Here is a 22927-nt window from a genome sequence, read left to right as displayed (position 1 = left end):
AATATTATTATCATGTGTCATGCAACATTAGACTTTTGATCATTTGAATACTTCATGAACATTCTATACATTAAAATATAAACATGTATGTAGTTGTTTTTATTATGCATATTAAATCAGCATTTTAAACATAAATATCCCTCTATCTCTCAATGAAAACACATGAAGTATGTTGACAGTGTTGGGTGTTTAATGTGATGTTGGTGAGTTTCTACTGTAGTTATGTCTTCAGTTCTGTCTCAGAGATGGTGTGCATTCCCTGTATCGTGATTCCTGTGCTGCTGTGGGTTTACAAGCGCTTTCTAGAGCCGATTATTTATCCCATCATCTCCCCATTCATCAGCCGATTCTGGACTAAAGCATCAGTGCAGGAGGCCGGAGACAAAGACAGCAAACACAACACTGTAAATAATCACTTTAAAGAATTCCTTCCTGATTGTACTGTCTCTGGATCTTTGATTGAGTTATGGTTTTACAAAACATTAATTTTATAGTGTTAAAGCCAGTGGCGTAGTCAAGGGTGGGCCAGGGGGCGCCTGTGCCCACCCAGAATATTGACTTCAAATATATATTTTTAAAATTGTTTAAAAAATGCATAAATTCTGATTTCTGAGAGTGTTAAAGAACTGTTTGAATGTGCTGCTTCTCTGTTGTTAACCCTTGTGTGTCAATTTAAAAAAGTTACTCAGAGGTCCTTAGAGGACAAAAATGGCCACGTCAAAAAACTGCCATAATAATATTATATATTAATATTATTTTCCACTTTCAATGAGTTAACATTTTTAACCAACATAAGTCCTGATCATAACTACCAAATATTCATTCATTTTCAGGATTTTAACGCTTTAAATGCCAGTTTGTTTATATAATGCCACTGTTGTTTTTTACACACACACACTCACACACATTTCTCAATACACACATACACAACACACTCTGACATCCATACCAACACACACACACACACACACACACACACACAATTTTAGCTGCATCATTTATTCAATTGTCCTGCAGTGCTCTATAATACAGCAAACAGAGAATAGGGAAAAAGCTTGTATTTGCTCCATAGGCGAAACATGAGCAAAATGGCGCCATCTGGTGGAAAATATTACAAATGTAAATTTTGAAGCCAGGACTCTGGAATGAAAGCATAATATCATAGAATTCATGATTTTATTCTTTAATGGCACTGGGATAAAATATTGCAGTTTTAATGGGTTTCAGTGAGGAAATTTTTGTCCTGAAGGTCCTGAGTGTAACTATTTTGTGTACACAGTGTATTATAGATGTATTATAGGAACTGAGGTTGAAATATCAAAATTCCCCCAAAATACACACCTTTGGCCAAATGTATGCCGCTGGTATTAACACAGCCAAAATGATCAAATAAGACAAAAATTTCCTGAAGATTGCACAAGGGTTAACTCATTGACCTCATGTCGTTCTTCTTTGGGAACTATTCCTTTAAAACTGCCATATCATTCTGTTTCATCTTGTTTCAGAGAGAGATTTGTCAGCATGATTCAGTAGCACATGTTTGCAGAACAACACAGTTCGTCTGTCAACAGTCACAGCAGCTAAAGTTCATAGTTCTTTCTGTGTTTATCGTTTTCTTTTCCTCAGGCTGAATTCAATGGAACAGCAAACGGACCGAAGACAGAGTCTGATAAAAAAGCCGACTGACAGAACTCATGCATCTCCTCAATTATATTAACTTGTGTAGATATTTTAAAATGTAAATCCCTGGATTTGACAGTAATCCATATATGGACAGATACACACTGCTCCTATTCTAACCGTTGTTTGACATGAATTATGTTATAATCAATAAAAAATGAGTTTGTAATATGTAGATTTTCTTTATATATATATATATATGTGTGTGTGTGTGTGTGTGTGTGTAATATATAGATTCCACAATCATGCTGTTGTTATTGTTTTTTCTGATCAACTGCAGAATTTCTGTGTAATTTGCATCTTTACTTTAACCTCATAAGAAATGTTGGATCTTTACAGTAACAAATAAAGCAATGTACAAACTTGCTGTTAAAAAGTAGTTAGCATGCTCATTAACTTTTTTCAACATTAAAATTTACATAGGAAAAGTAGATATTTACGTATTTAAATTCTTAATTTTTTTTTTTTTTTTACGTTTATTATAATTTTCTCACCTTTTCAACAGTGTTATACTATATATAATTAAACGTAATTAACATTACGCTGTTGAAGTGTTAATGGTTTTCACCAGCAGGAGGCGCCAGAAGGCAACATTAATTTATCTCCTCTCAGCCGATTCTTCTGAGGAACTGACGTTTTACGCCAACATGTTGTGATGCGTCATGAATATCAGAGATCGAGTGCAGGCGCTGAGCCAGAGACAGTTTAGCAGAGAAGGACCACTGATATTAAAATGAATGGGAGGACAACGGATGTAGCAAAGGAAGTCCCGCCTTACCGGTAAAAGAGCCAATCACCTTTTAGATACAGACATCAAGTTTGTCAGTCAACTCGAGGACGCGCATGCGCATTAGCTGAAAGTAAAAAAAAATAGCGTTTTGTTAAAGCGTGTTCCGTGTCAAAGAGGCATCATTTATGACATTATTGTTGTCAGGTTTTACTGCTGATTTTTAATATGTTCTTTGGTTATAATCTTGACCAACCGTTTTGGAGATTTCGGTAATTCCCCATTCAAGTTAATAGGAGCTGTACCTTTATGCCGCTTGTTAACATAGCAAAGAGCTGCCCGGGAGCGTTCCAAAGATGGCCGCCGAGTGGACTGACTTGCCTTGAAGAAAACTTTGGCTGAGCCGCCGTGGTTTCCGTTCGCAGTGTTTGAGGAGCTCCGTGTGATTAAAGATGGCGAGTTCCCTTCGGAACACGGAGTCCAGCGATCCAGCCGCGCACTGAGATTCGCAAAACCCACGACATCGAGTTGAGACCCGGTTCTGTTTCTGTGGGTTACTTACACGGTTCTCTTTTACTTGTTTTCGCTTTCAGCTGGAATTAAAGCGGAATTTGGGCTCGCAGCATCCGAACTGACACCGAATCCCGCGGATATGATCCCGAACCGAACTGTAGTGTGATTGTATTGCATGGAGCCCGGTTGAAGGAGTCTGTCCGTCCCGGTGTCGCAGTGATTTTGGGTCGGAACCGGATCGCTATGTATTTTCTAAGCGGCTGGCCAAAGAGGGTTCTCTGCCCCCTCCGGAGCGGCGAGCGGCCCTTCCTGATCGAGCCCAGCACGCAACGCTTCTACCTGGCCCTGCTTTCTGAGACCCAGATCAGCATCTGGTTCAGCAGGGTAAGAAACATACAAACTCACCCCAAATCAGTGTTTAAGGGTTCAAAGCTTGACATGTTTAGGTATTTAAGAGGTCCAGTTAAGTCTTAAGTGTCTAGTAGAGTTAATGTGCTAGTACTGTGGCTTAGTAGTTAAAGGTCTGCTTTGGTAATCTAAATGTTGTAGGTTCGGACTCCCGTAAGGGTTGATTCGTGAACTGTCAACATTGAGCAATTTGGCAATCTAGGATAAAAACTTGCCAAAAGATTAGATCTTCAACTGTCACCATTGAACATCTGACACTGAGTGGTAAATAAGGGGTCATGTAGTGTAGTGGTTAAAGAATGGGGCTAGCAACCTAAAGGTTGTAGGTTCGAACCTCAGTTGGTTAATGAGAATGTGATTCATCAAGGTAAAAACAAACTTAAAAACTTCCCAAAGAAGATGGTGCTGTAGATTAGTGCTGATGAACCAAAGGTTCGAACCCAAAACTGCCCTCGTTTAAGTGTTTGCATGCTGAATGTTGGGTATGCCAGTAATGCAGGTCATCATGAATTATCAATAGCCACATTTCCACTCTCAAGTCAGGGGCCAATAGCCTTAGACCTCGAGCCACAAGACCAAAGTCGATCTGCATTTCCACCATCGGGCCAATAATTCTGAAGCGTTGCCCTTAATTCACCACACACACCTTGCCCATTTCACAAGTAAGAGGGAAGCTCAAGCTGAGGTATCTAGAATATCAAGTTTAGATCGAATGTAAACAGCAAGGTCAGTTAGCATTGACAACTCACCAACTGTAACTGCCACGATGTCCTGAGTGGTCTCCCCACTAACAGTGGGTACTATGTCACAGCACACCGTCTATGAAAGTTCGTCGAACCATGGAAAGTAATTTCTTTGGGCACCGCTTTTTCCATTGGGCATTTTAATGGATTTGTTTCCCCCGAACCTGTACCGTTGTGCGCTGGATACACAACCTGGGAAGTTTGGCGAAACTCCGCTTTTGACATTGAACCCGCCTCAATCACCGCCTTGTTTGGCCCAAGGGTAATCGACGGCCCAAAGGCCATTGGACGTTGGCCCCGGGAAAGCCCAGAGGAGGCACGATGAAACCCCGGAAGTGACAGTGGGAACGGAACTAGCCCTGGCACGCACTAGCACACCCTCATTTGGCCTGATAGTGGAAATGTGGCTATTAAGTGGTAAATAAGGTGTCCTGTGGTTTAGTGGTTAAAGAATGGGGCTAGCAATCTAAAGGTTGTAGGGTCGAACCTCAGCTTGGTTGTTTAATGAGAATGTGGTTCAGCAAGGGAAAAACAAACTTAAAAACTTCCTGAAGAACAAGGTGCTGTAGATTAGTTGTGAAAGACCTGATGAACCAAAGATTCAGATGTTGACGTGTTGACGTGACGTGTTCACTGATCCAGGTCATTGTAAAGTGTCAATCATAGTTATTCTAGTAGTCTTGCTTGGTGGTTAAGAATATGATTACCTAAAATATGCAAATTTGGACCTACCAGTGATCTACCACCTTTGAGCATTAAAGTCAGCTGGGTAAAAACTAGTTTTGAGTGTTTACATGTTTAAATGATGGATGGTGTGGCTGGTAACCCACAGAAGGGTTGGTTCATGATTAAAATAACTTGGAATAACTAAAGTTGTTTATAGACATGTTGGGTTTTAAAGGAATAGTTCACCCAAAAATAATCATTCTTCCATTGTTTACTCGCCCTTATGCCGTCTCAAACTCATGGCATGGATTAGAGTACTGGAGTCGTATGGATGACCTTTATATGTCCTTTTTGGAGATTGAAAGTGTTGGACAAGTTTGTGACGGCATAAGAGTGACCAAATGATGAGAGAATTGTCGTCTTTGGGTGAACTGTTCCTAAGTCCTGGTTTCACACCTCTATAATAACAGACATGTATAGATTGTGTATATTATGTGTTTTTATTGACAGCTGTCAGTTGTCAGCAGGTTGCTCACTGTTCAAAGGTCAACATCCATGTGCAGAAATTCCCTCTAAGTTTCCAGAGCAGGAAAATGTTTGTGAGATCTTTCAGTTTCAGTTTAATGTGTTTTATTGGCTTGAGAAATTGTACAGTTGTACGTTTGTGTTGCCAAAGTGTTTTACTTTTTTAAGCCCACATTTTTTAAGTTTTGGCCCACATTTTCTGAGGTGATATTTGATGGTTAGTAAAACGTTATGTAATTCTCACTACTGTTATACTGAAGACCCCAGACTGTCTGTCTACACTGATGACTGAAATTTTTCTGGTATGGGGTTTGAGGTGAACCTCAGTGTCAGTTCACGTGTTTACAGGGAATAGATGTGGATTATAGTAATACCCTTTAGTTGTGATTATAGCAGAGTCCCAAAATGACACACTATGCACTCAGCCATCTAGTGTATGATTTTTAGTGTAGTGTAGTATCGTCTTAAATGGAATGCTGAGGTTTCTTATTACAATTAAGAATTTGCCGTTTAACAGTTGACAAAAGTGACATCTCAAACACATGTGATGTGTTGCCGTTCACTTTAGCACTTTAGCCAACCTCAGTTCAACACTTGCATCTCCAACAATGTATATTTTCACACAGCGTGGGGTGATGGTAAAGCATTCAACTAGCATTGGTTAGGTGCTGTCTTCTTAGAAGTTTCACTAGTTGCCACAGTCACCATTAATTACGATTGTTTTGTCAGGATAGCTAGAAAATTCAAACTTGCGACTCCAGGGGTGGTAGTCAGCGAAATGAAGCGTGCTTTGAAAAGCGTTCGACTGTACTTTGGGCTTTACCATAGTACAATCTGTACAGCCTCTTGAGGGTCCATGTAAAAATCACATGTGAGAGCGGATGTCGTCTCCCGTTCTCTAAACACACACACAGTCAGCTGGATTCATACTCATGTTATCGTTGATATTTTTACAGCTCACATTTAAAGCCTTCATTTATTATGTAATCATACAGTCTGGGAAAATACTTCCAGGTGATCCTTTACACTTCCTGTCCCACCACACACACAAAAACACACACATCCTGTCTTGTAATGTCCGGTACCACAGGGTCAACAGTCTGGGAAAAGATATGTGTGGAATGTGTGTGTGTGTGTAGCTTTGCTGAAACTCTCCCAAGCTGTAAAACTAGCTCTTCATTTCCACACACTCACACAAACACACACTTTAAAGTTAGTGTCAGTGGTGTTGATATCGTTCAGATCAAACCCAGACGTGTGTCTTGCTAACTCTTGACACGTCTGCAGTCACACACTGCATTGGGAGCGTAGTTTTGTCTAACAGGGACTTTAAAACAGAACAGACACCTGGAAACCTGTAATTTAACCTCTTGTGAAATCTGTCACATAACGTTCTTGTAGCACTGTGAAATCTCAGCGATTATCTGTTAAGAAACTGTTGACAGATAATATCTCTTCCAAGCTTTAACTTAGTCAACATGAAACTGTATACACAACTCATTTTACTTATGTGATGTGACATTGGGGACATCAAAAGTACTTAGTAATTTGGTACCAAGTCGATAATAAAGTAAGAAAGATTTAACAATACCAGCATTTCTGTAGTGCCGAGTATTGACTCAATTTGGTAACCGCTCTGTCTGAATCACACATGGCTGCATATTTGTCATAATGCGATTTAATTAATGTACAGTCTGCAGGTGCTGCGTGCTTCAGAGTGAATGAGTGAGGATGTTGACGTGCTGAAAACACCACATTATGAGCATCGTGCTGTGCGTGTTGTTGTAGATTGTTGTAGCGCCCATAAACTATATATTTATAGAATTAAATTAGGGATGGGCATTTTCGAGTAATTTTGCAGTCAAGTATTCTAACCCACAAAAAAACAAGTAATCGATTACATTAAAATATCAAGTATGAATGGTATTGGGGCCTGGGTAGCTCAGCGAGTATTGACGCTGACTACCACACCTGGAGTCACGAGTTCAAATCCAGGGCGTGCTGAGTGACTCCAGCCAGATCTCCTAAGCAACCAAATTGGCCCGGTTGCTAGGGAGGGTAGTGTCACATGGGGTAACCTCCTCGTGGTCGCTATAATGTGGTTCTTGCTCTCGGTGGGGCGCGTGGTGAGTTGTGTGTGGATGCACACGCTAGGTCTCCGCGGTAACGCATACAACAAGCCACGTGATGAGATGCGCAGATTGACGGTCTCGGGTGCGGAGGCAACTGATATTCATCCTCCGCCACCCAGATTGAGGCGAGCCACTACGCCACTACGAGGACCTAGAGCGCATTGGGAATTGGGCATTCCAAACTGGGGAGAAAATCTTCAAAATTAGCTAATTTAAAAAACTATGACTTTCTAATGAAATGAACAATATGCATAAATAATAATAATAAATTTGCACTCACCCGGAGTTTACATAGAAACCAGTGCTGACGGCATTAGGGTAATGCACATATAAGAAATCTGAGTCTACATAAAAGCTGTAACATTTTTATCATTTCACATGTTGTTATTCAGAACAACAAGTGGTGAAAGTTGGCTTTTTATAAAAGCTCTTATAAAAGCTCTGCCCGTGTTTAGCTATTTAACGCACATACTAGGGATGTGCACGAGTAGTCGAATACTCGAGTAATCGCTTTGCAATAATTATTCGAAAAGTAACAATACAACTCGAATTTCGCGAAATTTTGCTGGCCGAAAATACAGTGAAATGCACCTTAAATCCTGAACACCCACACTAAAACTTGCAGTTATAACTTAATGCATTGGGTGGCGCTGTGACACAAGATGATCACATTTGATAAGAGAATGGCGTCATCTGCCTCCAGGCGCAGTGACGTTTGGAATTACTTTGATCTAAATGATCAACATGTGGCGTGAAAGCTTTGTCAGGTGAAACTGAGCTATTACAGTGAGAAATCAAGTTTAAACACCGAACTTGACCAGTCGAATGAGGAAAGACGGCTGTCCATCACTGTATTCACCACTACAGGTAGGCGCAGATTGCACCCCAGAGTGATGGGCGGTACATTTCGTGGCCATTACATCTGAAAGTTGGACAGCATTAACTATAGAGTCCTATGTCACTATAACGTGTCATTATATCAGTGATGGGAAGGTGAACAGTTATGAAAGTGCTTCAACAAACTTGGTCGCTTAGCAAACCGTTATATGGTGTCCCTGCAACGTTTGTGCTTGCAGAGCGCGTTTTCTCTTCAGCTGGCCTTATTGTTAACAGACTAAGGAGCTGACTTTCACCAAGCATGTGGATATGCTTGGTTTTTCTCAACCAGAACATGACATGTGAAACAATAAAAACTTGATAACCATTATATGCCAAGTGTTTATATACGTTCTGTACGTTATTGCTGCAGTCTACTTTATTAGCGGTTTCTTTTTCTCTGGTTTGGGTGAGCTTAAATGCTTTTGTTCTATACCTTTTTGTTTACCCAAATTGCTTATTTAAACGTTTTCAACAAAAACAAACACAGGATATAATATAAGCTTGTTTTGAAATGGTGATGCACCAATTTTAACCATAATGACTAAAAAAAAAATAATAATTTCACAACGTCTCTTTCTCATCAATTAACTTAATTTAAATAAGCGAATAATCGAGTATTAGTTTTTCGTGAGTTCAAATATTCAAAGACAAAATTACTGAAAAATGCCCATCCCTAGCACATACACACATACTGGTCTGATAAGCTTCAGAGTTTCTTGTACAGCTTCGCATTTTATTTTAGAATTAAATAGATTTAAAATACAACAAATATTGCCACACTTTGCTTTGCTTGAAATCACAGATGGCATCATGATTCCTTCTCTCATCCAGCATCTCGATGGCACACATCCACAGCGCCCCTCAGTGGACTCAATTATAATTGCGAGATTTGGTGAGAGATTCAGAGGGAAAGTACAGGATAATTCAGCAATGCCCACAGCAAGCAAATGCGCAAAGGAAAACCAATTTGTGATATTCGAGTAGTGTTTTGCAAAACAAGTAGTCAATTAGTCGATTACTGCACATCTCTAAATAAAATTGCTTCATTTTGCACTTTAATAATCACACTAGGCCATATAACCAGCTTCTTATCAGGAGGTGTGAAACTACCATCAAAAACTGAAAAGCCTTCGTCAAAATAAAATCTCGATTCAGCGCTTGAAATTAAAGAAATTCAATTTGACAAGTAAAATAAAAAAAACCCTAATAATTTGTAATGATTTCTGCAGAGGGTAATAGTTCAGATATGCAGATATTTAATTCAGTAATTGCTTGCTTTTGTAATTTAGTTGGATTCTAAACAATACCAACTTATTCATTTGCAGTTTATTTATTGTTTTTCCAATACTGTCTATTTTCTGCAACAGTATCATTTCCTGTTTGCCTAAAGCACTTTGTAAAACCTATTTAGTAATTTACAAATAAAACATTATTAGTAGTAGAAGTAGTGTTAAAACATAATTTAAGCAAATAAATTAGCTAAATAAATGATTTTATTGTATAAATAACGTTAAAAACAGTTGTATAAATTGCATAAATGACATACACGTGTGAAGAACTCCAAACTGTTTTGCTAAATATTCTTTGTTAGAGCCCTTAACCTCTCAAGTCATCTAGCAAAAAATAGGGACTACATTACTTTAGTAACATAAATATAATGGTTGCTTTGGTTACAGGCTATCATGGGAATAGAATGTGGGCTTGTCCATACAGACCATATTCGAAACTGTTCGCTGTACTATGAACAGAAGTGTTAATACGGTTGTCAATTGCAAACACTGACTGTGTGGAGCCACAGATTATAGATCATTTTGTTCTCATGTTGTAAACACTCTTTGAAGGGTATATGGAATTTGAAGCCTGTCTGACCTTTAATGACCCCTTCACAAAACACACACACACACACACACACACACACACACACACACACACACACGCACACACACACACTCTAATGGTAAATGTATAGTCTGGTTGTTATGTTAGTGTGAACTAAATGTGTGTGCGCGTGTGTGTGCTGAGGTTTAAAGCTCCATTTTGGCTGAATGAAACCAGCACTTTGCTTCTATTTTCGTCTGTTTTTGTCAGTGGTGAAACTCTGTTTTCATCTGTACATTTTATTCTTTCTTTCACCATGATGTGAATCCCTGCTGCTCTGGGAAAATATCATGCAGTACTATTTATCTTGAAAATAAAGAGACAAATACAAAGACCGATTGTTTTAAAGTCAACACGAAACCTCTTTCGCAACCCATTTTACTGATCACCCTCTTCTATGCCAAACTGGTCTCATAGAATCACATTACTAAACCTACATTTTTGCAGAATAATTTTTACATGGCTTGTTCTATGTATTGTCAGTTTCATGGTGAAATGAACACTAGAGGTGCTACAACAACAATGACTTTTATTCATTTTCACACAAATCACGAGTAAAACGGCAGATTATCAGTTCATATATACTTACATTTCGCCCTGTTCCTCACACAAATCTATTTTATGACATCTAAACACTTACTATAGCGCATGACTCATTTTAATGTTTGTATTACATAATCAACTACATTTACAAGCTTGTTAGAGTGTGGTCAAATTGTGCAGTAGCTCAACTGATAACGCGTTGTATTTGCGATGCATAGGATCGGGGTACGAGTCCTGAAGAGCGCGCGAGTCAACACGTGAGCCGAAAGTGTCATAGAAGCACCACAAAATGATGTGGTTATGTTTTCCATCTCACATTTGATTTTCTGACATTATCAGTTAGGTTTAGGGTAGGTAGGGAGGTACATTTTGTTGAATGAAAACTCAAGCATTAACTTTAAAAACCTCATCTGTTTGGGAGAATATTTAACTCGCTTTTAGTGCCACACAGAGGACATTGTACGTCAGAACTGACGCAGTACGTGTAGTGAACCACAGAATATCATTTTGCAAAACGGTCTTCACAGTAGGGCTGGGCAATATGCAAAAAATATTTTCACGATATTTTATAGAAAAGTGCGTGATCGAATTTGATCTTGTATTGCCTTTCATTAATACAGTTAATGCTGCCTAAAGAAAAGAAAATAGAACTCAATTTACGGTTCATGGTAAATGTGGTCTTGTGTTATTTTATGATTTAATCACTTTCGTCTCTTTCTTTAATACAAAGATATATTTGAGTGAACCTGCAGAGTTGCGTTCACAATGTGTAAGCGTGAACTGCTCCGTGGAAATAAAGTGAACTAAACTCACAGCACCTCCTGAGATGGTCTGAGCTATTTTGCAGCATTCTCATACATGACGCTATTCTTGCAAACAGTTTTCAGATGAATGAAACAGAGAAGAGTGAGAACGTCTTTACATACACGTGTTTCACGAGACGCTCCCGCTGCACGCCTCTGAACAAACAGCGCATCAGACACGAGCATTGACGGCTTTTCTTTTGTCTGTTCTTAACAATATAATAAAGTGTGTTTCTTCAAGCGCATGTCTTTGTGTCTAACAGCATTTCTTGTCATGTGTTACTCCGAGACATCTTACAGGTCATACACCACTGGTGTGGGTAGAAGAGCAAACTTACCCGCTCTTGAAATACCTGCATTTGGACGAGGAGCTTGCGAATAAAGAGCTGGATTCAGCGTTGTCGCATATGGCGGGTGGCGGGTGCAAATTTCACACCCTGGGCTACTCTTTAATATATCTGCTGACTTCCCAGATCCATGGTTTTGCCATTTCCCGAAATTGTCGATTATCGTATGTCAATGAGTGTCACAATCGACATTGGGATATTTGTAAGACATTGTCGTCATGCACTGACGCCGGAACGAGTTTTGACTTACTGTGAATTAAGTCAGATTTTCCTCTTGAAAGAAGAATAACATGAAACACCGTTATTTTACTTTGTAAGCTTGATAACATTGTGCAAACTGTAAATGGTAAAAGTCATATAATGCAAGTTATAACTACTTACATAAACATTTGGACTTGTGTATAACGGAACATCTCCTTTTGGTTCAACACGCGTTTATAAAACAGCACAATATGACAGTAACAGCTAACCAGCACGTCTTGATTTATTCATGTTCCGGGACGTTTGTAGATCAGTGGTTAGACGGACCGATCAGACCGTCTGCATATTTTCATTTTTATTTTATTTTTTCTCCCCAATTTGGAATGCCCAGTTCCCAATGCGCTCTAAGTCCTCGTGGTGGCGTAGTGACTCGCCTCAATCCTGGTGGCGGAGGACGAATCTCAGTTGCCTCCGCGTCTGAGACCGTCAATCCGCGCATCTTATCACGTGGCTTGATGAGCGCGTTACCGCGGAGACCTAGTGCGTGTGGAGGCTTCACGCTATTCTGCGCAGCATCCACGCACAACTCACCGAGAGCGAGAACCGCAATATAGCGACCACGAGGAGGTTACCCCATGTGACTCTACCCTCCTTAGTAACCGGGCCAATTTGGTTGCTTAGGAGACCTGGCTGGAGCAACTCAGCATGCCCTGGATTCGAACTCGTGACTCCAGGGGTGGTAGTCAGCGTCTTTACTTGCTGAGCTACCCAGGCCCCACTATTTTCACTTTTCTTGGTGCAAAGGGCAAAATGGCACGTTTACCTATTAAAATGAATATCAGATGTTAAAATTACATCGAATTATAGTCCTTACCAGGAATATGCTTTAACGTCCATTGTTGTTGATGCTTGAGGACTTACTATTGGCTGTTGTCATTCCATAATTAATGAGGTACGTCTGTGCAGGTTTTGAGGACTGTTTGGGGGTGTTATTAATGAACATTTAAAAGTTATTGGGGGTTATAGTTCCGTTTAATGTTAATTATGTCGTGTTATGTTATGACATGGGTTTATTTTTTTAGTTACCTTGGGTATGATTAGAGTTCCTCTGAATTGAAGTGTGTTTAAGCGCCCGTTACTTGTTGAAGTCTGTTAAGGCCTGACCTATTGATTGTTTGAGAGACACATCAGTTTGATCTTTATGATCTATCTAGAACAGGAAAGCAATGTCTCAAAGCAGCTAGTAGTCACTCCTTTTCAGTCAGTTCCAATGCTAGACTACTATTAATGCATGCGTCAAAAGTGCACATTTATTAGTCAGCTGAAGTTCAGTTGAGGTGTAGACTAAAAGTGGGGCCCCCCCTAATTTTCATGAGATCAGGCTGATTTATACAGTATTTATTCAGTAAAAAATACAATGTTATTGCAGTGCAATAAATACTATTACAATGTTTAAAAACTGAACATATTTAAATATCTTTTTCTTTTCTTTAAAGTGTTAAGAATGAGTCTTTGCATTACAGTGATAAGAATTTGTCGGTGTGAAAATAATGCCACAATGCAAATAAATAAATAAATCCAATGGTCCTAACAGAATATTCCATTTTCACTATGTAAAATGTGATTTCTTATTTCTTTCTTTGGATTTTGGGGTGAAATATGACTTGGACATATTCGTGATTTTTGACATTCACCCAAGCAATATAGTGTGAGCTCTTATAATTCTGTTCATTCTTTTGATGGACGTTTGTTTGTTTGTTCTGGTTAGGAGTCACTTCCTCTAAAGATTCACTAGAATTTCTCCATTTCTGCTGTTCAGTACAATTTCACTTCTGTGATTTTTACAAAACCAAAATCACTTTTTAAACTGAAGGAAACCCACACAATTCCACGAGTCAACCCAATAAATGAACCTCTACTGTACACGTGTTTATTGAAGTCAGGTAACTAATTCTGTCTCTGTCTGTCTGTAGCCCAGCGTGCTGATCGTCAGTTACATTGAGTCGGGGAAAGCCGCTACACAGTTTGGCTTTTATCAACAAGCCGAATGGAAGCCAGATGACTCTATGATCGCTGTGGCGGTGAGTAAAACAGTAATACATCGGTCTACTCTTTTTACACCTATAAACATGAGTCTGTGAGTGTGTTCTGATCTGTATGGTTTGTTATGGCGAAGCCCTTTTTGTCTATTCAGGAGCCCTGCTGGGTTCGTCAGTGGTTTAATTGCATGTTTTGTGACCTCAGAAGTGACCAAACCCTGTGTGTTCGATAGTGAAGGATTAAGCCTGGCTTATACTCAACGCAGCCGCTTTTTCGCAAGGGTTTGTGCGCACAAAGTGACATCATCATCGCGGTGTTCGACTTGCCTCCGCAAAGCTCCGTTTTGCACGGGTCGTGCACATGACAATTTTTTTTACTTTTCGTGCGGTGCATGCGCACTGCTTCAATCCCATTGGATGAATTTGAGGAAAGGGGTGGAGCATATGTGCCTGTGCTTTTGAGGCAGAGTAAAACTACTGCAAATAATGTTAACCCTCCTATACAGTCATTTTTGACTGAAATACATTTTCCTCATTTAATAAAAATGGTTTCCTTTATCTGAGCAGTACAAGCCTTAGTGACTTCCTCCATTTGCCATCTGAACATAAAAAAAAAAAAAATGGGCTTAAGTGCTCATCTGTTGTTTTCCAGCTGATGACAGCAATCTGACTCACTGAAACAAACACTTTTGCAAAATACAGTTTTACATTAGAAAGTTTGAAATTGCAAAATGTTTACTCTGATTCTTCTGCTTTATACTATAATTGAATTTCAGAATTTTGCAGTTCATTTCTGTTTCTTGATGTTCATTTTCTTGACATTATTATGCATTTACTTTGACTTATTACATTTTTATGTTTGAAATAAATTATTGGTAGAAAAATGCTTATTCTGTGTCTTCTCTTTGTAACACCATGGTCAGGTTTGATTGCAAACATAATGACATTAACTACAAAAACTTCAAATCAAATTTAAAATGCTAAACTTTGACAAATAATAGTTTGATCATGTCTAAATATATATCCAAATGCATATCTTGTGATAAAATATAAAATTAGGTTACAACAAGCCAATACTTTTTTTTTGTATATGCAAAATGAATGGTAACATTTTGAAATGTATATGTAAATAAGATCAAATAGCATAAAATCTCCCCCCCCAAAAAAAGGGTTGCACATCTGACCTTTCCAGTCAAATGACCACGAATACCAAAGGGAGGTGCCATTTCTCAGTACTATAGGAGGGTTAAAAGGACAATGTTTTCACAGTAAAAATAGCTGTTGCAGCTCTTCAGTTGTTCTTGTTCAGAAAGACAAGTGATTCTATGTATCCACTACCTTTTGTATAATGAATAAAAAGGTCTAAATGATACACTAAAGTTTGGTTTCATTACAGCTCTTGTTTATTTTATATTGTGTAAAAAAACAAACAAACCAAAAAAAAAAAAAGGTTTAAATGTAATGTGAGTTGAAACTAATATTCTGAGTGTAGAACTTATCTTGACTAGGCTATAAAATATAAAACACTAATATCTGTAAACAAATAAAAGTGCTTGAGTTTAAAGTATAAACAAGACTTTACGATTTTTTTTTTTTTGCATTAATGTTTTAGCAAAGAAATGCATCTGATTGGTGTCAGGTGAAAATAAAACCAGGTAATTACACTGGACTCTCTTAAAACCAAATAGTTGTTCTGAAAACCCATTGACTAGTCGATTTTGTTTGGGGCTGTTCAGACCGAAGCATTTTGCGCTAAAAATCTAGACGCAGCACAACAAATTGAAGAGCACGCAATTGTCACAAAACACGGTTTTTAAAGATCAAATTCTTTTAACTTGACATGCCGTCTTTAAAGCGGTGCTCATGCATAAGATCCTGGAAAAATGGCGAGATGTGGCGCTACGGTCAAAAACATCCGTCTACCGCATGTTTACATAGACAAACTGCGCAGACGAACACAAAACCGAATTATAGGCGAAAGCAGTTTCAAACAGAAGGCAGCCAAATCCAAAGGCAGCATGTGTCTTTCGCAGAGAAATCAGTTGTTTAAATAGTTAAACTGAGTTACCGCAGTAGAATAGCTGTCACTTATTGAGGCAAAGTTTTACAGTGAATGAATGCATCTTTTGTTGTTGTTTCTCTTTTGTTTGGCTGTATAATTGCTGTCATTCTGTTCTATTAACATGCACGCAGACGGACAGAGACGAGGAAAGACAGCTCGTCATTTTGTCTCTTTGCATGCTACACAAAAGACACTCTGTATTCATCTAATTCACGCCTGCATTCATCAGTCACATTCATTTTGTTGAAAACATGGATTATGAAAAGTATGTCTTGGGTCCTTAAAGCGGCGTTCACACAGGACACGATCTTGCATTATTTTATAAATTGTTGCCATGTGTTCATGAGATGGGCATCTTTGGACATTTTAAAATGCTGTGTCTAGTTCAAGGAAGTTCAACTTCGATTCTGTTTAGTCATTTTTGAACACAAGAATGTGTACTATTTGAATGGCCCCTAAGAAAGTGCAACATACTGAATGGACTGTATTTCTGTCCCCCAGAAACAAATTTTTGCTTGTGTGATGCATTCATTTGGATAAGTGATAGTCCGTTTATCCACCAAGGATCTGTTGTGTCTGGTTCTGTGCATCCATGCGAGTTATATCGGATCACCAGTGTCACGTGTGTTTAGTGACATTGGATCTCAGAGTTTCCATTGGCTGACGTCACAGTGGTGCAGAATTACTGCAGAACCCGAGGCTTCCTTTCACACTGTTGGTTGTGTCTCTGGTTCCTCTGAGTCTGAAATCAACCATTAGACACAATCAGAATAAGAACACAGGAGTGATGGAGATGTTCAACATAAACAATCATGTTTACTGTCAGTACACTTACATGATACAAGACAGAGCAGCTGATGGATGTTTATTGGCTAAATGCTGTAGTTTTTACTTGTGGTTTTCTTATGAGTTTTTAGTGGTTGATATTGATATAATAGAGCGCAACAGTCTGGTTCCGGAAGTAAAAACAATCGAACCGCTATCCTAAACTCTCAAACGTAAAATATTTGGTTTCTGTACTTTTTAAAATCAATAGTTTTATATTTTTCCATCGTTTTTAATTCGATTGCATCATTTGCAATGCTTCATGGGATTTTAGTTAATTCCCTTATTAATGAAGTTTAAGGAATTAGTTCACCCAAAAATAAAAAAATCTCATGATTGACTCAACTTTAAGTCATCCCAGATGTGTATGTCTTTCCTTCTTCAGCAGAACTGAAGTGAAGATTTTTATAAGCACATTTCAGCTCTGTTTGTCCATACAATGGAAGTGAACAGGTGCCATTAGACTGCTGGCTGTTTGACGGTTCAAAAGGCATATTTAGGCAGTGTGACGAGGAGGAGGGCGTGGCCAGCGCTGAATCAGCTGATCAGCGGGAGAGCGAGATAAAGGGGAGCCGGAGGCGCCAGTTCGAGAGAGAGTGACGCATGCGGCCGCATTGCATGTGGGTCTGTTTATGTTTGTTTTATGTTGAGCTTCTTATTAAACATTGTTTACTGTTCAGCCAGTTCCCGCCGCCTCCTTGCTCGTCCTTTATCCGTTATGGTGGTGCTGAAACCCGGGAGGGAGGAGGGATGTGCTGTCGCGGAGTCGAAGAAGGGGAGGAGTGGTTCCGTCCACCAGGGGCCGGAGGACTCGCTGCCGTCCGCCAGTGGAGGAGCGGTTGGGGACATGGCGATAGCGCGTCTGGGAGCCGGCGAGCAAGTTTTCTCTCTCTCTCTCTCTCTCGAACTGGCGCCTCTGGCTCCCCTTTATCTTGCTCTCACGCTGATCAGCTGATTCAGCGCCGGCCGTGCATCATCACGGCCCGGCAACGCCCTCCTCGTCACAGGCAGCAATCCACATGACTCCAGTCGATCAGTTAATATCTTCTGAAGCAAACCGATAGGTTTGTGTAAGAAACAAATCGATAATTAAAACGTTTTAACTTTAAATCGTTGTGTTACGTTTGTTCCTCTGTTGAAATCAAAGCACACGCTTCCGACTTCTTGCGTGAATGAGCCATTGCGCTTACGTCACTGATGGGTCGACTGCTGGCAGGAAGTTAATATATATATATATACGTTTTTTTTTTTTTTTTTACACAAACCTATTGGTTTGCTTCAGAAGACATTAATTGATCGACTGGAGTCATGTGGATTACTTTGATGCTGCCTAAATATGCCTTTTGGACCGTCAACAGCCAGCAGACTGATGGCACCTGTTTACTTCCATTGTATGGACAAACAGAGCTGAAATGTGCTTTTAAAAATCTTCACTTCGGTTCTGCTAAGGAAGGAAAGTCAAATACATCTGGGATGACTTAAAGGTGTCTATCATTAGAGGATTTTCATTTCTGGGTAAACCTTTAAGTAAACAGTCTTGTATCTTTGTCATTGTGTCTGATTTTCAAATACTTTTAAGCTTTAAATCAAAGTTTGTAATGTTGCGATTCACCTCGGAGCTGGTTGATTTGGTTCATGGCTTACAACTCATTTAAATGGGATTGAATGAAATACCTATGGAAAAAATGAATGGTCTGGAACCAAAATGGCAAACAATTAATACAGCAAGGAGGAACTGTCTTTCATTGTTAATAACATATTTGCCAAAATTGGAATGATTAATCCACCTGACTGATATATCGCTCTAATGAGTCTTTGTTTTATGCAAGAACGACATCAGAGCAGACGTGTATCTCTTCTTCTGTCTCTCTCTCCAGCTGATCATCCTGATATATGAGCAGAACTGTCAGTGTTTGAATATTCATCTTGCAGGTTAATTTACATGAGTCACAGATGATAACATTAAATGTCAGAGAGAGAGAGAGACGTGATGAAGAGAAAGTCACAGGCATAATGGATTCTCATAAATCTATTGTCATTCATTCCAGACTGGTGCAAAATGTCACGCATTCCTGTCTATAAATGACAAAACCACAACAAGGTTTTGGCATGTGATATTTAAAAACAATTGTTTGCATGTAGAGATGTGGTGTTTTTTTCTTTTCCCCTTTTCTCCCCAATTTGGAACGCCCAATTCCCAATGCGCTCTAAGTCCTCATGGTGGCGTAGTGACTCAATCCGGGTGGCGGAGGACGAATCTCAGTTGCCTCCGCGTCTGAGACCGTCAATCCGCGCATCTTATCGCATGACTTGTTGAGCACGTTACCGCGGAGACATAGCGCGTGTGGAGGCTTCACGCTATTCTCCGCGGCATCCACGCACAACTCGCCATGCACCCCACTGAGAGCGAGAACCACATTATAGCAACCACGAGGAGGTTACCCCATGTGACTCTACCCACCCTAGCAACCGAGCCAATTTGGTTGCTTAGGAGACCTGGCTGGAGAGTGGTGGTGGTTTTAATGGGAGATGCAATTCTCAAATTAGCTAGGAGACCATTTTTGCGTGGTTATAGTTTGCTGTGTTTAACAGTGAATAACAGTCAGCACAGTAAAACCCTCTGCAAGAAGTTTTTTTCTCTTTCATGCTTTAGGTTTAGTTCTTTTATGCGTTGCGTTACAACAATCAAAGCGCCGCATCAACAACACATTTCAAGATGATCACTGTAGGACACTAAATCCTCTGCTGTGAGTAATGTTCCCGTATTTTTGAGGTGTTGTGGAGAGATTCAAGTGTTTTGCTGATTCTGTCTGACACTACTTAAATAAATAGGTGCTGTAAAAAAGGTTTAAACTGCTTGATGTCGTGATCTAGATGTTTACCCGCAATATTATCTTATAGTTCTGCGTTTTTGAATGTGCAGCGAGGATCGCCCTGAAGCACTCTGATTACATTGAAGCACGTCATTCTGCGTTCAGGATGTGCATAACTCAACACAACTTTTATTTTATAGAGCACTTTCAAAACCACAAGAATGGACCAAAGTGCTGTACAGAGATTCCCATTTCAACATCAAACACAATACATACCATGACAACTAAACTACTTATACAAAGACATACATACAAAAACTTAGGAAATAAAAGCAAGTGCAATGATACAAATTTGCATTGTACACCATAATAAATACCACTCACAAAGTTAAAATTTATTCAAAGGCCAAAGCAAATAAATAAGTCTTTAGGCCATTTTAGAAAGCATCAGTACACCATGCTGATTTTATAGACAGGGGCAAATCATTCCATAGTCTAGGGGCTGCCACTGAAAAAGCACGGTTGACTTTGCACTTCAAGCAGGACCGTGGACACAACTGGTCAGTAGAGCGCAAGAATCTTTGGGATTGATGAAGGATGATCGAGTCTCTGATATACAGTGGCGCCAATCCATGTAGGGCTTTAAAAACAAACATTAGCACCTTATATTGGATCCCAAACTTCACCAGAAGCCAGTGAAGAGCTGCCAAAACAGGTGTTGTATGGTCCCTCTTCCTGGTATTAGTTAAAAGCCTCGCTGTGGCATTCTGCACAAGCTGGAGGCGAGAAACCGAGGGTTGACTAATGTCTAAATGTAAGGCATTACAATAGTCCAAACGGGTAGAAATAAAAGCATGCATAACATTTTCCAAATCTCTGACATAGAAGATAGATTTTAGCTTAGAAATACATCTTAACTGAAAAAAAAAAAAAACTGCTTTTCACAACAGCATTGATCTGACGATCAAATCTAAGCTCAGAGTCAAAAATAACTCCTAGCTTCTTCAAATGAGAGTGCATGTTACCAAAGAGTAAACCAAAGCTGTCTGTCATATCCTTATCGCGCCTGACCAAAAACAATAAACTTTGTCTTATCCTCATTTAATTGGAGAAACTTAATCGCCAACCAACCTTTGACCTCAGCCAAACAATTATAAAAAAATAGTAATAGAAGAATAATCATCATGCTTTAAGGGTAGGTACAGTTGTAGGTCATCAGCATAAAAATGATAACAGATTCCATATTTTAAAAAAATTAACCCCAGTGGCAACATATATATAATGGGAATAAAATCGGACCAAGGATTGAACCTTGTGGAACCCCACAAGTAATAATGACAGATGAAAAAGTACAGTTCCCAGTCCTGTCCGAACATGTTCTATCCTGCAAGTATGAACAAAACCACTTAAGAGCCAAGTCCTTAGTATCTACATAATCCCTAAGATGTTTTATCAAAATAGTATGGTCTATAGTGTCAAAGGCTGCACTCAAATCCAATAACACTAGTGCCACACATTTTCCTGAATCAGTACTTAACAAGATCTCATTTGTAACTCTTAAAAGAGCCGTATATCCCTCTGAAATGCGACTGATCTGGGTCAATTGAGCATAAAGGAGCCTAATTATACATTATTATCCTTAACAACGACTAGTCGTTGAAACAACCGACCGACTAGTCGATTTATGAAAATTGATAGTTTTACACATCCCTAGTTGCATACCAAGGCTGTCAAATAGAAATTTGATATTCGTTTAAAATGCACATTAAAATGAGCATTCAAATTTTGTATGTTTGTCAAGCGCTGACGATGACACGCTGACTGATCGCATACTTAAGCTAAAACAAACACAGTGCAACGAATAAAACAGAATGCGTGTCTCAAGACGCATTTTTCAAAGGCTGAATTGCCTTTTTAATTGACACAGTGTATAAAAATGCATTGCACTTGCAAGAGATGCTAAAAAACAGCGAGACATGCCGCAAAAGTCAAAGATGTCTTGCGCATGTTTACTGTACATAGGAAAAGACGGAAGTGTATGGAGTGAACGGCGCCTTAGGTGGAAGTCTTTGGCGATTATGCCTTGGCTTGCTGTTACGAGTGTCTTGCTACATAATCATTAAGTATGAATGTGCAACTGTATTTAACGGAAAAAAACTGGTACCGCCGGTATTATGAAGCTTGAGTTTGTGGTAGTACTATGGCACCGGTATATGCTACTGTGCAGCACTCGGTTAACATTGAACCATCTTTTCTTTACTCGATTTACTTAATATTTAAGCATATAAACTGGCTAAATCTTTTGACTGTAACATTTTACGTGCATTTGTTTACAAACAGAAATGTTCTTTGCAATAAAAACAATTGCTATTACATTGTGCCGATTGGTTTATATTGATTTGTTGCGTCCTCTTGTGGACGTAGATGACGTCAATTTAAAAATCAGTCAGATGTCTTGTAGATTTCCCCCCCCATTTGAAATAATGTCTGTAAAATCTGAATAATTCAAATAATTGTATTTAGTTCTCCGCCTTGTTGAAAACGCTACTGCATACCATCTGTATACCATCTCAGACTTCTGAGGGACACTTTCCATAGCGAGTGTTTTGCCAGTTTGAGACTGTTGATAGAACAGTTAAAACACTTGTTCTTTCATCTGCTCAAACCCTCCAGACGATCAGTCCCTCTCGGCTTCAAGAATTCCATTTTTATCTTGTCTTGTGAGCATCTGTACTGTTTGTTCTGTGTAAAGGATGATAACAGCATGTCGGGTTTTCATAGATGTTTAGTCTGCAGTTGGTGGTGTACTGGCGGTGTTGGAGTTGTGTTCTCTCCGATAAATTAAACGCCTCCGCACAACCTGTGAGCTGCTGGCGGTCTGAACGTGTTTATGTCAGTGGCTAATCGATAAAGCAGCATGTGTAATATTGGCAGGTTATTGCCATAGTCTGCTCCAAAACATTTCCATGAGGTCTTTGGTTGGATGCGATTAGAACTAGTAATTTCAGAAAGTCATCCAAAGAATCTGTTAAAACTGTGCGGGTGTGAGTGATGTAACATTCATGAATATTTCCTACACTCTTCTGTGGGTAATAAAGACTGTGGATAGAGCAGAAAATGATTGATTTTCTCACAGATTGCAG

The 22927-nt window shown here is 39.3% G+C and overlaps 2 protein-coding genes across 6 annotated transcripts in view; both read left to right on the top strand.

The window, feature by feature from the left end:
- On the top strand, positions 1-1775 carry LOC127429096 (UPF0729 protein C18orf32 homolog). Its single transcript, XM_051677892.1, has 2 exons — positions 1-404; positions 1627-1775. Exons 1-2 carry the CDS (start codon positions 198-200, stop codon positions 1684-1686), a joined length of 267 nt encoding a protein of 88 aa, XP_051533852.1. The 5' UTR covers positions 1-197; the 3' UTR covers positions 1687-1775.
- A 993-nt stretch (positions 1776-2768) lies between these two features.
- LOC127429087 (guanine nucleotide exchange factor subunit RIC1-like) overlaps positions 2769-22927 on the top strand; it is a 259906-nt gene continuing 239747 nt past the window's right edge. For 3 of the 5 annotated variants that reach the window (XR_007895222.1, XM_051677879.1, XM_051677878.1), the window contains exons 1-2: positions 2769-3304; positions 14019-14126. Coding sequence is in view for 4 of the 5 variants with exons in the window: in XM_051677879.1 (XP_051533839.1) it covers positions 3164-3304; positions 14019-14126 (249 nt within the window). In the remaining variant the exon portion in view is untranslated. The remainder of the gene's footprint in view (positions 3305-14018; positions 14127-22927) is intronic. The other 2 variants (XM_051677881.1, XM_051677880.1) reach the window with 1 other exon arrangement.

The sequence above is a fragment of the Myxocyprinus asiaticus genome, chromosome 38, assembly GCF_019703515.2.
Source record: "Myxocyprinus asiaticus isolate MX2 ecotype Aquarium Trade chromosome 38, UBuf_Myxa_2, whole genome shotgun sequence".
Classification (NCBI taxonomy): domain Eukaryota; kingdom Metazoa; phylum Chordata; class Actinopteri; order Cypriniformes; family Catostomidae; genus Myxocyprinus; species Myxocyprinus asiaticus.
Note: the sequence above shows the minus strand (reverse complement) of the source record. Positions and strands in the feature narration are given on the sequence as shown.

What these genes read in the sequence shown, in the direction of transcription:
- LOC127429096 (XM_051677892.1), top strand. Translation starts at nt 198, where the DNA reads ATGTTGGTGAGTTTCTACTGTAGTTATGTCTTCAGTTCTGTCTCAGAG. An exon ending in AAGACAGCAAACACAACACT is followed by an intron (nt 405 to 1,626) that starts GTAAATAATCAC and finishes TCTTTTCCTCAG; the next exon opens with GCTGAATTCAATGGAACAGC.